This window comes from Carassius carassius, chromosome 34, assembly GCF_963082965.1.
Source record: "Carassius carassius chromosome 34, fCarCar2.1, whole genome shotgun sequence".
Classification (NCBI taxonomy): domain Eukaryota; kingdom Metazoa; phylum Chordata; class Actinopteri; order Cypriniformes; family Cyprinidae; genus Carassius; species Carassius carassius.
In genome coordinates, this window is record NC_081788.1 from 25,288,858 (window position 1) to 25,304,911 (window position 16,054).

General features: G+C 37.0%; 1 protein-coding gene across 3 annotated transcripts in view; it reads right to left on the reverse strand.

The window, feature by feature from the left end:
* Positions 1-16,054, reverse strand: part of tafa5l (TAFA chemokine like family member 5, like) — a 43,487-nt gene that overhangs the window by 24,567 nt on the left and 2,866 nt on the right. For 2 of the 3 annotated variants that reach the window (XM_059523226.1, XM_059523225.1), the window contains exon 2: positions 6,018-6,167. In XM_059523226.1, coding sequence (XP_059379209.1) covers positions 6,018-6,167 — 150 coding nt within the window. Of the gene's footprint in view, positions 1-6,017; positions 6,168-9,886; positions 10,079-16,054 lie in introns of those variants that run through there. The other variant, XM_059523227.1, reaches the window with a different exon arrangement.

Genomic DNA, 16,054 nt, shown 5'->3' on the forward strand with positions numbered 1-16,054 from the left:
GTCTCGAGTCCCACGGAGGAGATGGAAGGATAGAAAACTGGAGCGACGACAGTGAAGGACGAGAGAGGACCAGGCCTGGGTTTTAGTTTGTGTTTTGGTTTTGATTTGTGCGCGTCAGTCATCCGTGAGGGGCTGACGCGCGGTTTTGTCTTTATTTTGATTATTAAAACCTTATTTGATTGTCCGCCGGTTCCCGCCTCCTTCTTCCCGTGATCATGGAGTTATAATTTGTTACAAATATAAAAAACAAGTTTTTATTACAACTACATTTTAAATGCATATATTTAACAATAAATTGGAGTACAAAAATAATTATGACATTAAAAAGTTTATATGCTTGTTTGTGTTTAATGCTAGCCAGCTTCTGTGGCTATTTTCATGGCAAGAAAAAATAATGGCTAAATTATATCTTTTTTTCCCTTCAATTTATTTTATAAAAACTCTAAAAATTAAATTGGCTAAACTCTGTTAAAAATCTCTTCAAAAGAGTTTACAGGGTTAAAACCAGGACAGTCTAATAAAACATGCTCTATGGATAAAGGATTTTGCGTTGAGAGCATGTTGGAGGATCTTCTCCTAGTATTAAAACTTGTGTTTCATCCTGGAATGACCTTTTCTATAGCAGGTATATAACAATTCGGTCCCATTGGTTGGAAAATTGATAGAAATGTATTTTTCCAACATTGGGGCTAATTTCACGGAGTTTATCCACTGTATATAGATCCCACTCTGTTTTCCATTTGTTATTAACATAGGAACAAATTATAATTTCATAGCGTCCAGGTACCCACAAAAAAATAAAACTATTAAAATTATGAACCTCTAGTTCCAACTGTTTGTAAAAATCATTATAAGTGCTGGGTGATAATTTTTAAGTGATAACATTGATTGAAGACAGGAATTTGAATCTGTAATTAAAAGAACATTTCTCTGCTCCATAGTCTTTATGTAGTCCAAAGTTCAAGATTGCTTCTGCTTTAGAAATTGAGCTGTGTTTGGGGATTTATCACAAATGCAGATGATAAAACATTATGTGCAATTTAAATGTTAATATACCAATTTTTTTTTTGATTATTAAATATATTTTTAACTGATTAATAAATAAACTTAGTTTTGGTTTCAGTATTTGGTTAAATGAAAACTTTAGTTTTGGGCTTTTGGTGTTTATGTAAATTCAATTTGATGCATCACTATCACTCATACTAGCACTAGAAATTACCTTTAATTACTAGCTCTAACTGACTTTGAACTAGTACACAGACTAGTGCTAAAACAGAGTTTGAGTAGCGACCTGAACTGCTTCTCATTCTCACTTTGTCTTTAAACAAGTACTCATATTCATATAAGCACTATTGTTTGCCTAGAACTGAAACATATTCTCTCTCCGATATTCAAACCTGGTTTTCCTCAGTTAATTTTGCTTCCCTTTTAATGGAAACACCTTGTATAAACAATACCTTGTATAAACAAAGCCAAAAAGATGCTGATCTAAACACAAGCCTTTAATGTAAAATAAGAATATAGCCTTAATTATCATTAATGCACGTGAGATGCAAATACACATGTGTCTCATTGGGTATGCTGAAGTGCTCTAACTAGGCCACACAGGGAGCAGAGACCGGCAGATTACAGCACACACAGAGTTTAGCAGATATTTTCGTATACCCTATTTGTTTCATGTGAAGCCTGATGTGGCTCCTGAGCCGCACTCTCCGCTGCAGAAGCAGCCAGTGAACACATGGCCTCCTGGGGAGCCGTGTGCCTCCACTCCAAACTCACTGATCATTAACTGCTTGCAAATAGATAGAACAAGAATATTTTCTCTTTCAGGGTCACTGTATATGGGGCAGGCATATGCAAAGTCTCCCTAGAAATACACACACAAAAAAAGCTGCGGAACAAGAATCAATATAAACATGCAGCGGCCCACAAAAACTGATAATTTCCAGTTCCTCCATGGATGTGAAAAGAAGATACCACCCACTGACCAGTGTATTTGTGAGGAGAGAACAAGTCCAGCTTCAAATAGGATGAATCACACCCACACACACCGTTTCCCATGATACCACGATTCTGTATCATGACTCAATTTGTCTCTCTGTGTGCATGCAACACCTGAGCCGGCTCCGTCCAGCACACCTACACCGATTCAGATGACTGCAGGGACCTGGCCCATGCATGCCCTCCCTCTCTCCCCTGAGACCCTTGACCAACTGCCCCCCCCAGATGCATCTGCCAGACACAGCCTCACCTGCAGACCAAGTAGAGCTCAAGAGTGCACTGTTTTTCAGTGCTGTGGGTTCAGGAACTATATTTCCATTCATTTTCGCTGTAAAAAAAAAATTCAAATAAAAAAACAACATTCAATAAAGATTTAGTGATGTGCAAAACTATAAATATTGGTGAGCTGCCTGAAGGATGTCAACTATGGATGTGACTAATATTAACCGGAAGCCCTGAAGCATTTTTTACATTTGGATAATTTTGGCTTGAAGCACAGAATGTTCAAAAATAACATGTGGTAGAGTCCCTAATTAAAGCACCACCACTAAAAAAAAAAACTAACTAACTAAATAAATAAATAATCAACGTTGTTCTTTTGAATTGTCTATTCATCAGCACAAATGTTTTCAAAATTGATAATAGTAACAAATGTTTCTTGAGCACCAAATCCGGATGTTAACAAGATTAGTATGGTTTTTGTAAAATCATGATCTTGACAGATTATTAAAATGGAAAACGGTTATTTTAAATTGTAATATTCTACAATTTTACTGTTTGATAAATCAAATAAATGCAGCCTTGGTGATCATAAGAGACTTTCAAAAACATCAGAAAATCTTATATATATGATGAAGTTTTTGAAAATCTATCTCTATTACATTATTACATTGTCTTGTATGACAATTGCAGGCTGACTGAAAGATGCTTGCAGGGCAAAATGTTCTGAATGAGGTTCTGACAAACATTTGCATTCTCCCTGTCATGTACAGGTCCAATCCTGGTGCAGAAAACATCCACCAAACAATGACACTTCCTCCTACACCTTTCGCTGAATTCTTTATGCACACAGGCTTCAGTGTTTCCTCAGTTTGACAAGACCGAAACACATTAAACTTGCTCTCATCACTAAAGTGAAGATTGGATCAGCTCTCCCCTCTCCACACAACATGCTCCTCAGCAAAGATCAGTCTAGCCTTTTGATTCTTACTGCTGATGAGAGGCTTCATCACTTTAAAGTGTGCTTTCAATCCAATTTCTCTCAAACATACAGAGACAGATACTTAACCGGTTCATCACTGGCAAGCAATTCCGGCTTCAGTGTTGAACCGATCCCCCGTTGAGAGACTCTGCATTATCAAGGCTTCTCGAGCATTTGTCTTACGTGGACGACCAGCCTTTTTGGGGGACTTGAATGTATAACTGTCATTGTAAAGCTGCAATATTCTAGAAATAACAGATTTGGAATGACCAACTTCTCTTGCTATGACTGAAAGGGTCATACCTTTGGCGTTTATCTGGACCACCTCCTGTCGCAGGGATTGAGTCATTTTAGAACGATCCGCCATCTTGTAATCTATCTATGCTGCCAATTAAATAGGGTTTGTCATATAATTCAGAAAATTAGCACCAGGTGCCAGATTAACACCAATAATATATATTAGGGCTGCACGATTAATTGAATGCGATTGTAATGCGCATCTTGTCAGTTAAATTGGTTTTGTAATCTGCAGTAAATCTCCATTACCTGCTTTCAGGTGGAGCAGCATTTACTACACAGAGCCGTAGTTCACTGACAAGCTACGCAAAATTGCGTTCATAATCGCAGACGATATAATCGCGTGATTATGAAATCGAAGAAATCGTTCTGCGATTATGAAAGCTGTTTGTGTAGCTTGTTAGTGAACTATGGCTCTATCTGAAAGCAAGTGAATATACCGCATTTAAAAACGTTTATACTCCAACTCACTTCATAATCTCAGTCGAGTGTTTGAAGTAAATCCTTCTGAGAGATGATGTGGCTTCTTACACAGAATAAGGCACGCAGCATATTTCAAAGCAGTGATAAAAGCTATTTCGATTAGCATTGCATTATTATATATTTTATTATAATACACATTATAATAAGACAAACTCAAATAAACCATATTGTCGCAGTTGTGTGTTTATTATTCACGTTAAATCAATGAAAACAGTCTTTTGTTTATTCAGCAACCACTATAGGGATTTCCTGGATTTCTTCAGAGGGGCATATTTGGATTTTCGTATATATACATATATACATATCAAGAAAATAATAGTTGAATTTATAAAAATGACCCATTCACAAGTTTACTTATGGTTGATTCTTAATAGTTTGTTGTTACCTGGATGTTCCACAGTTTTGTTTTGTTTTGTTTTTTTGCTGTTTTCCAGCATCTTTTGCACATTTGAACAATGACTGTATGACTGTATGACTAAAAAGTTTACCCTGGCGATTGTTTTTCCTTCTGGAGCATCGCTGAGCATTTGAACCTTTTGTAATAGTTAAGTACGAGTCCCTCAGTTGTCCTCAGTGTGAAAAGATGGATCTCAAAATCATACAGTCACTGTTGGAAAGGGTTCAAATTCTACAAAAGATGCTGGAAAACCAAATAAATTGTGGTACTGAAAGGATATGTTTATTTTTCAAATCAAAATCAAATCATATCATTTTTATCTTGTTAATTTTTAAATATAAATGTAAATGAAGTTGAAATGACTTAAGGATCATTGTACGGAAGTAAATCCTGATGCTTCACCTCAGCGCTTATGTAGTTGTACCAATAAATCATTCATAATTTTACACTAAAAATCAATTTCATCATGGAAATTTCGGAATTTTAAATTTCAGAGTCCTTCAGGTGAGCTCTAAAATGATACGAGGACTGAATGAGAAGTAGTAATAGATGCTGATGGAAGGATGGACCTTTGATGTAATTTCTGCATTCTTTGAAACTTTAATGGTCTCTGTACTGCAGTCATGGGTAGCCTGTAATTCTACAGCATGTGTGTGTGTGTGTGTGCACTTGTTTTTGTGACATATCAGGACACAACTCTGTATAATGACATGGGTATGACACAGGTATTACAAGGAGAGAGTGACTTATGAGGACATAACCCATGTCCCCATTTTTCAAAACGCTTTTAAATCATACAGAATTAGTTTTTTTGAGAAAGTAAAAATGCACAAAGTTTCCTGTGAGGGTTAGGGTTAGGTGTAGGGTTGGTGTAGGGCATTAGAATATATGGTCTGTACAGTATAAAAACCATTACGCCTATGGGATGTCCCCATTTAGATAGCTACTGTAAGTAAACGTGTGTGTGTTCATGCAACCGGTCCTTCTTTAATGGATCCACTACTAATGGAGCATGAAGGTAGCAGAGAAAGCCAATAAAAATCTATTTCCCACAGCTGTAATTATGGTACTCTCTTGGTTAATTACTCTGGATTTTGCCGTTACAAAGTGCTTCTAATGTGTCGTTAAAGAGCTCAAACTGTAGCATTTAGGAAAAAACACCATTGCATTAAAAAAACTAAATACACAACCCCAGATGTCAGGAGAAGTTTATTTGCTACAGAAACAATGTCTACCATCATATTCAGGCTTACAACCTAAGAAAGGCTGAAAGCCCATGAGATACTCAGCCACATCCGGCACTCAGCAGAACAGACAGGCTCAAATATTCCTCCTAAACCACAGTGACAGACACAATCCAAAGATTACATTTTTTCTTTCCCTTTTCACCGATCCGTCATCCATCCTTGACTTTCTTTGACACAGCACACACCGCAGAGAGGAATATTTCTTTACATGTAGCAAGTCTGACTACTGTGTTATATTATGTGATACAAGATTTTGACATGAGACAAAAAAACTGTGCAATGCAAATTCAACAGTGAAGTCGAACAACATGACATGGCTTGTTGCATGCTGTGAGCGGATATATCTGTGTCCACACAATGTGAGAATATGTGTGTGTAGGAAGCATCTCACCGTCCACGCATGCTGGTCGGGCCCGTGTGGTGCCAGCGATCTGTCCTCTCCGGCAGGCACAGCGGGCTGTCTGCCTAGCAATAGTGCGCTTGGGTTGACTGCTGTCTCTATTCAACATCACTATCTCACATGTGCCTACTGCCAACTGACCTGTGGAGGACACACACACACATTTATTTCAGAAAGCATCACATTAAAAATAAAGATCTCAGTAGTAAAATCTTGCTATATAAATTTCAACTTGAAGGTTTAATAACCCTTAAAATTAGCCTATCTTTGAGTGCATTGGTATGAGCAAGTCTGAGAGTCATTGCCAAAGCAATCATGGAGGGAACAACATGGATGGCTTTCTGTGAAACTGAACATTTAAAGGAACAGTTCACCCAAAAATGAATACTGCCTTTGTTTACTCAACCTGATGTCATTCCAAACCTGTGCAACTTTCTTTTTTTGTGTTGAACACAAAGGTAATTTGTAAATCAATAAAATGAAAGTGAATGAAATGTGTGTCAGTCAAGCGCCAAAATGACACCGCAAAAGTGGTTTGATATGTGTGCTATAAAATTGATTAATTTGACTCAACAACTATATTCAGAGTCCTCTGAAGACATACAATAGATTTTCATAAGGAATATTTTGTAAATAAGTCTTTGAGTTCTATGAGTTTACAAAACATGGGAAAATGATTCTTTTATGAATCGGACTGACTCACTGATTCAGCTTCAGATGTTTCCCCTAGTTTAATACTGTAAAAAAATGTTAATTGTGACTGTGCATTACACAAAACTATCATGCATCAGAAGGCCACTTTTGGACCACATTTATGGTGCTTTTTTGGGGTCCTTTTGAAAGCCCCAATCATCATTCATTGTATTTTCATGGAAAAGAACAATCTTGACAATCAAGAATAACACAGACATCATATGAATTGGAAACAACATTTTGATTTGAAATATTCTTTTCAAATAGATAGCTAGTCCAACAGAATACCAGGATAAAACTTCATTTTCTTATTGCCTGAAAATCACGTAACATTCATACAGTGAATGAGAGCTGTCATGCTTCAAAATTACACCAAAAAACTGGTTCAAATGACTCGTGCACTATAAGGATTAATAAAGAAGTGCACTACAAAGAAGTTAATGATTATTTTCCAAGTCTTCTAAGGCCGTATAATAGTTTTGCATGAGAAATTTTGTGAATGAATCATTCTTCTGAGTCGTTGAGTTCTTGTAAATGAATTGTTTGATCAAGCTCACAAATGATTCTGATGGTCTGAAAGATCCATTCATAAATCAGACTAATTTGGATATCTAGTTTAACTGTGACTGTGTCTGAAAGCTGAAAACTTCTGCCTTCGGAGGATGCATTCCAAGGTAGGAAGGTATCAAGGCACATCCGAATCCAATGTCATCTTCACTTCCTGACTCCTGAGATACCTTCATCTAATTGATTATTGAAGTCATCACAGATGTATCCTCCACTGCCATTTAATAATACTGGGTACAAGATAATCGGGCTGATTTTGGGCTGAATTTGCCCCTTCCAACAATCCTAGGTAATATCCTGATTATCTTGGTGGTTCTAAAGATTATCTTATCAGGTGTGTTAAGAGTGACTGAATCTGCCCGGAAGAACATCAGAGGCGCCCCATTCGCGAATCATAAATATTCGACATATCTGATGTAACTATCAGAAATCCTGATGTGTGGGGAGAACCCCGAAGACAAACAAGTGTACGATCTGGAGATTATCACATAAAATGACACAATATCAAATCAGGAAGCAAAATGACATTAGACGGAAGCATCATCACAATTTCTTCCTGCCTATTGTTCGTCATGTTTATTCTCAAGTCTCAAGAGATTTTGCAAGATTTCCCATGTTCACAGTCGAGTCTCTGGTTGAAAATCTGTTGGTGTGTGGTGTGCTGTCTTTGTCACATCGTAGCACACCACACACTATAGGAGCAAGACGGTTAGATCTAAGATTTTTTGTCCTCATGTTTGTGGTCTCTCACATTTTAATAATCTTTTAGTGTGCAACAAGTCAGCAGCCTAAGGTTTGGGATGCAGTGAATGACTACAATTTAAACTTTGTCTGTGCCTTACACAGCTATCATATATCAGAAGACTTTCTTATGGACCACTTTTATGCTGACCTTGGGTTCTTTTTGAAGTTTTAAAGCCCCAGCCATCATTCATTGTAATTGCACGGAAAACAACCTGTACAATCAGGTTGACAGAAAGTAGCTCTGAATATCATCATACAATCTAATTTTCTCATTGTATATATTATGAAAATAATTTAACTTGAATACTAGATCTCTCCAAACATATCCAGACATCTGAAAAGAACCAAAATAGGCAAGCTAGCATCGAACATCATGGAAAGGTTCAAGCAATTTTCTCATTTTGGCTCCTCAACATGTCTTTAGAAGAAGACTGTTACCTCAGATCATTTTGAGGTGTCACTTAAATAATTGTTTTCACTTCTCTAAAGGTTTCATTGTTGTTCAAGCCTTTTACAAAGCAAAATCTCTTTCTTTTCGATCCTTCGAGACCACTTCCCCTCGAAGGTTTCTCTGACAGGCATAAATGCTTGACTGAGTATTTTTTTATACTTTTAGTGTGCTGGCAAAGCTTACTACTTCTATTCAAGTGACCACAATGACCAGTAAGCTTCGTAGAAAAAGAACAAAAAGTGCAAAAAGTCTAGGCTAGGCATTAGCTGACTCATACATAATCATAATCAAAATTCATGTAAGAGAGAAAAGTCTTCCTTATTCCTTCACTTCCTGTCTTTGCTCTTTCTTTGTGTTTGATCAAATAAGAAAAGTAGCCGGGCACAACTCTATGAATCTGCCCATTTAAAATGGCAATAAAAGCAGATTTACAATATTAATTAATCTTGTGTGATACCGTTGAAGGGCCAACAGAGATGTGATGAAAGGGAATTTTTATACGTTAAATAGAACCCAGGAACAGTGATAAATCACCACCGACTCATGCTTTAAGATTACCTTTCACAGAAAGCTCATCTCAAGGGCACAATAATTCACTCTGATCAGACAGAACAAAGTGTCAATCAGATCTCAACATCAAAAAATACCCTAAAAAAGCAAAAAGCCTAACTACTGCCTCCAAAATGCAGCAACACTGCAAATTTAATCAATGCTCGATGGAAAACAGTCCAAAAAGAGTCTATTCATGCACCAATGCCATATTCTCCGTTCGTCAATGCGTCAGCCTTTATTCCAGCTTTAAGCTGCTGCTGATTGCAGGGCTGAACGGCTTATTGCTATTCATCATTTTTTACACTCCCCTCACCCCAACATGCAAAAAACAGCACATCCACCCTCCCGTTGCATTAGCACTTGACCCACTGAAATGCAAAGACAGCAGTTTGGAGCTGATAACCACTACTGCTTGGTCAACAGTCGGCACAGGCTGAGCTGATTAAGACAGACATGTAGAACGCAAAGTTTGGACTCCCTACAGGACGACCAAACGCTTTACAATCCAGTGGGCTGTAGAATTACTATTTAAAAACAACAGGTTAAGGTCAACCGAACTTGGGAAGACACCTGCCTTTCAGGAAGAAACCAGAAGAGATGCATAATGTGCAATGCACAGACAGTCAGTCCCTTTTCAACAGCAGAATAACTTGATTTAAAAAAAAAAAAAAAACGCATAAATATATCTTTATTTGTAGATTTCCTGAAGGACTCCTAATTAGTGTCTAAAATGCTGCATTAATAAACTAATGTTCAGCCCATTCTCACTTCAGAATCTTACGTGGCATGTACAAAAAAGTTTCCTCTTTCAACAACACAATATCAAACATTACACATCAAGAGCAAAACTTACACGCAATTTCAGGCTGCATGTGTCAGATGCAAAGTCCATTGAAATTGTTTTAACCTTGACGCCGATGGGGGCATCTTGTTGAGTGGAGATGAGAAATCCCAGCAGACATCATTATTGTAAAGACTATGAAGAATGCTGAAGGTCACCTCTCTCTGTCTCACTCCCTCTTTCACTCTGATCAGCCTCCTCCAAAATAGAGCCACAACCTCTTTCCATAACGGCGCACATTAATCCTCCACAGCTCAGAATTTAGATAAGAGAATTAACCCCTCCTTCAGTCCTCTGATGCTTCTCTGTTTGCCCCTCTTTATTCTGTTTCATTTCATACTGAGATCTTTCTTCAACTACAGCACTTATGGCTCTGTTAGAAAATAAATTCATACTTTACACACTCACACTAGTTAATTTGATTTGTCTGAAAATAGACATGTAACTTATTTCTGAAAGCCATGAACATTTTTTTTCCATAACTTGGAAATTAAGTTTTAATTACGCACACACACACACACACACACACACACACACACACACACACACACACACACACACACACACACACACACACACACACACACACACACACACACACACACACACACACACACACACACACACACACACACACACACACACACACACCTTGATTTCATTTTCCAAAAGTGTGCAGCCTTCATATAACAAACTGAACAAATGAATACATTTAAATATATTTTAATTAGTTTTAATAAAAACTCCTGGGACATAAAAGTACCCATAATTAAAGAAACGCCCACAAATGGCACACACACATGAACAGCTGTGTGCTGCTGGCCAGGGACATCAATGGCATGAACTACCAGCGTTCTGTCCATGTTTAACAGCTAGAGGATGAATGGGGATAGATGGAGATAAGCCTCGGAAAACAGGATAGAAAGAGAGAGTCAAAGAGATTGGGATTGATGTACCAAAAGCTTGACAGCCATTCCATCACAGGTTAAGTTAATTGATATGACAGTAGTTTTTCTGTCTCTTTAGTCCAGACACGACAGACCATATCAAACGTTAAGGACATGCACCTGGGCAAAGAGCAGCACAGAGACACCCTGCTGTAGCAGAGACCGGGTCACCAAACTCAGCTCTGCTCATCTGCAGACTCTACTTCCTCTCTCAGAGAAACTAGATTCGGGTCTGCAGTGTCATTTTCAGCTGAAAGATGTAGGTATAACTGCACGGGAACATGAAGTTTAAAGATTTCTATTCAAAACACCACCTCATCTCCAAACACAGCACCACAGGACACCTGACAGGAAGATGTTACCTGTTTCTTTCTAGAGATTGCAATTACAGATAAGGGTAGAAAAAACACATTTCAATGAAGATTCTCACTGGGTTTCAATCACTTGAATCAGTGGGACTGCTAAAAGTTTGACACATGAAGTGAGTGAGTGCATGAATGAATCTCATGAAACCGGTTAAGAACCTGTCCAGGTTATATTTTCATACCAAAATCAAAAAAAGAAAGGAAAAAAAAAGAGAAAGAAAAAAGTAAATAATTTCTTATTAAGAAAACATTTAATTCTATTTTTTTATTGCAACATTTTAATGATAATTAATCACATTTTCTATTACTAATTCTCATTATTGTAATAATAATAATAATAATAATGCAAAACTACATAGGATAATGAAATGGATAGTAATAATAATAATAATAATAATAATAATAATAATAGATTTTTGATCTATTATTAGAACAGAACGTGAGAACATCTTACTTTTAAGTATTTTATTATTTCTTAGTGTTCTCATTAAAATGACAGTTTTTTTCTTACCGTGTTACAGTAACAAAACACTGTAATTCAATATTGTATATTAAAATCAGTATAGAGGCAGTACAATAAATTGACTCCGGAGACTTGAGTGAAGAGCTTGATATTTTTGATCATGGCTTTCTTTTGTCACATCTTGAACAGTTTATGGACATTCATGGAAGTGCCCTTAGTTGGTTTAAATCTTTTCTTACTGACAGAACATTTTCAGTTGGCATTGGAGGCTCTATCTCAACTGTAGCTCTTCTTACCTGTGGTGTTCCCCAAGGTTCCATCTCGGCCCCAACTCTGTTTTACTACTGTTACTGTAGCCAATCTGCACTCTTACATCAAACCAACTGTGAAAAATCTGGGAGTCTTTTTGGATTCCTCTTTAAAGTTTGATCAGCATATAAACACGGTAGTTAAGTCAAGCTTTTTTTCACCTGAAACTTCTATCTAGTCTTTTCTATCCCCCAAAGATCTTGAAAGAGATATGCGTGCTTTTGTTCCATCCTGCTTGGGTTATTGTAATTCTTTATACACTGGAATATCCCAGTCCTATGTTACAAGGCTTCAAATAATTCAAAACAGTGCAGCCAGATTTTTGTCATGTTTCTTTGTTTTATAATCTGTAAAGCACAGTGGTGTTTATTTGTGCTATATAAATAAATGAATTTAAACAAATTAAACAAATAAAGTATATTTAAAAATGCAGAATTGTATTTTACTGCAACAGTTACGTGAATAGATTTATGTGTAATAAGAAGTGATGATGGAGTCATAAGTATTTATGGCAAAATGTGTTCTAAGAAAAGAAAAATTATATATATATATATATATATATATATATATATATATATATATATATATATATATTTAACTGAAATTAAATTACACAAAATTTCTACTTTTCCCCAGTGGAACACAAAAAATATGTTCATACTTTATAGGTCAAACCTCTCTTTTCCATACAGTGCAACAACAAGTGAGATTTACAGTCCATTCCGCACACAAAGCTATTGTATAGTACAGTTTATTGTATCAGAAGGCACAGAATTTAGTGCACAAGTCATCTGGACTAAATTTACAGTGGAATCTGACTTTCTTGACAGGTATTGTGAGATTTCCTCAAATAAATCTCTTCAGTCCACAGAGAGTCAAGCTAATACTTTGTTGCTGCACGAGTGGAAAGGAGCACCGCTTGAGCTACAGATGAAAAACTGCCTCTCGAGTTTGACTTTGCTGTTAACAGTTATTTTCAGCAATAGAAACGGCCATAACCTCCTGCATTGTGTACTGAAGGGCTAATTAACTCACCCTAACCCTCTAAGAACCTGTTTAAACATCTCTGTCATTTAGAATCAAACTCAAGTGGAATGAGGATGGCTATAACAAAAATTGACACAAGTTAGCAACAAGCCAGAGAACGAAGGTCGCACACTTCATACAACATCTGACAATAGTAAACTCTCAGGACAGTAATTCTCAGGAGAGAGAGAGAGAGAGAAAAAAAGCAGTGAAGTTAACATACTGCAGAACATCATATCATTCATCTTCATATTTTAGACGCTCAAGAATTCCTCTCAGCTAAGAAAGAGAGTGAGAGAGCGAGAGAGAGAGAGAGAGAGAGAGAGAGAGAGAGAGAGAGAGAGAGAGAACAGGAACACAACTAACTAGAACAGGGTGCCATTTGACATAAATTAAATTTATATTCACCCAGCAGCGAAAAATGTAAAAAAATGGCTGGCACAATGCTACACAATTGATTTTGCCTTTAAAAGCTTTTGAGTTTTGCATAACCATCCGTTCACTTCTACGGCTTCATTACCTACAGAGCACAAGTGGTTTCTCGCACTAAATTTATGACATGGGCCATCATTAACATCTGGCATGCTGGGAGCTAGTGGCCTTTGTTGAGGAAGAAATTGCATTTTGCAAATTGTGCTGCTGGAAATGACATATCTGTCCTGCCCACCTACACAACATTATGACAATGGCATTTAGGGAGAGTGCAAAAATAACCAGCGATTCATACACTGCGGTTCAGCCAAGTAATCCCAGAGGACAAATTTATTGCTCAGAGGTTGCTCGCTCACAGCTCGAGAGAATTAATGGAGTTCTTCTCGTTATCTTTTATTGGGTATCAAGCACCAACTTTGTCTCAGATGTTTCTACTGCAGGTTTGTGCACCATTCAGATATGAAATTGAGAATTTCTATTCAATTCCAATTCAATTCCTAAACTTGAATGTAAGGAAGAAGAATTAAATTGAACTGAAGCTGAAAAAAATTATAAAAATATCACTGCAATTATATTTATATATATATATAGAAATTCAAGATAAATTTGAAACATTGACTCTGGACAAAGTTTTGAAAAATGTTTAGATAGATAGGTAGAAAGGTAAATTGATGGATGGATACGAAATACGAATACGAGACTTTTTGAATCTTTTTTTTCCTACAGAATGTGCTGAGAACTTCTGCTGCATTATAATTAGAATCATCTCTTCCCACCCACTGATACCCAAGCTCTAAGGTGGGAGCCGAAAGGTGCTGGCGGTGGCAGGGCGAAAAGTCCTCAGAGGGAACTCTGACATTTCCAAATGTATTGTTAAATAAACTGGCAGCGCTGATGTTGGTGACAGCTCATCCATCTGTCTGTTCTGTAGCCCAGAGTGCACACCCACAGCCAAGCACACTTTGATTTCCTGTCTTTGCCATGACGAATGGCGGTGCTTTGTGGGGGGAGCTGTCAGGGCAGGATTCACAGCCACTCGGAGCGAACCACACATTTCTCTGTTACTGAACCCCCCAAAAGGGCCTGACAGACCAAAGCACGTGTTGCAGTTAATGGGCCTGTCTTAAAAAGCACACAGTAGCCCTTTTATTTCATCACTCTTCTGCATGGTAAATCCATTTCTGAAGCCAAACACGCTCCATCTGTTTCTCACCCTTAGACGCGTTCACTAATATGAATTATTCTTGTCTGTAGAGGCGTTTTTGGATACCAGTCAGAGAACAACATCTACTACAAATAATGCCATCTTAAATCATAGCTAGTGGTTGTCAAAGGCGGTCAAAAATTTTACTCGCCAAAAATCAAAGGATAAATTACCTTTCCTTGAGAGCACTTCCAGAAAAGTCCTCATGAAATTGCCTGACAAGTTCAGTTTTCTGTCCAGTGTTGACATATTTCCTATTGAAACAAGATGTTTAGGTGGGACATATCAATAAGGTTTAGTTATGTCATATCAATGATTGCTGGTCAATTGCAAAGGGAGAGGCATTCTTATTCTAAAGAGCATATGATTGGACAAAAATCTGTGTAGGACAGCGTTATTAGATAACTTAATCTAAAACCATAAAAAGTTGCTTGAAATGAAATAAAATATAAAAATCATAAACTTATTTTATTTCCATTACATGCATAATTTCTCATTTTATTATCATCTAACTTAAAGTCTTTAAATATCTTAAATTAAAACTGAAATAAAAGTAAGAATACAGATCGATTTAAAAAAAATGCAAACAACAAAATTACTAAAATGCTACAAAATTTTAAATTAAAACAGAAAATATAAAAATGAAACTGAATTCAAAATTTTAACAAAAACTATACAAGTATGTGAGGATGTCAGGATGTGATTTTTGGCCTGTTTTCATGGAAGGGAAAGTTTAAATATACATATCTACAAAACGTACAAATGCAAAAATATTACTGAAGATATTTCACCAGTGACCTATTTTTCCTCACAGGCCTCTCAAAGCATGAAACAGACTTAGGTTTTCCTTGTCAGTCTAATATGCAATGATCAGAGGCATTTATGGTTCAGGTGATTGGCTCAAAATCTTTCTGGAATGGCAGCAAAGGCATCAGCTTCCTGGCCGCACGCACCAGCTGAGCAACTGCGTTTAAGATGGATGGGACTGCTGGATAGCTCTCCAGGTTTATTAGAACTCCTTGAAAATCATTTAAAAAAAAAGTCATTTTAGGCCAGATAAAAGAAAGTGCTTAAACATCAGAAAAATGTCACACGTCACCTTTAACCAAAGCGAGCAGTATCTCTGATGTGCAGTGCAGCATTTGGAGCGCTTGACGGATAAAGAAAGACGTCGGTCAGTGACATGAGCTTGTGTCCTAACAGCCTGCAGATTTGCACATGCAGAGAAGCTTGTTTGCATCTCACATCACAAAGCAGCTGAATCAAATTTGCACAGGCATTAGTTTGACTGCGCAGTGGTGCGGGAGGTGCTCAATGAAACTGAAATCTTTTCACAATATTTAATAAACGACTAATCTTCTGCTTCGAGCTTTCTGAGGAATTCCACTACGGAAGAAGAGAGAATTTTTAATTGGACTCCTGACAATTGATTTT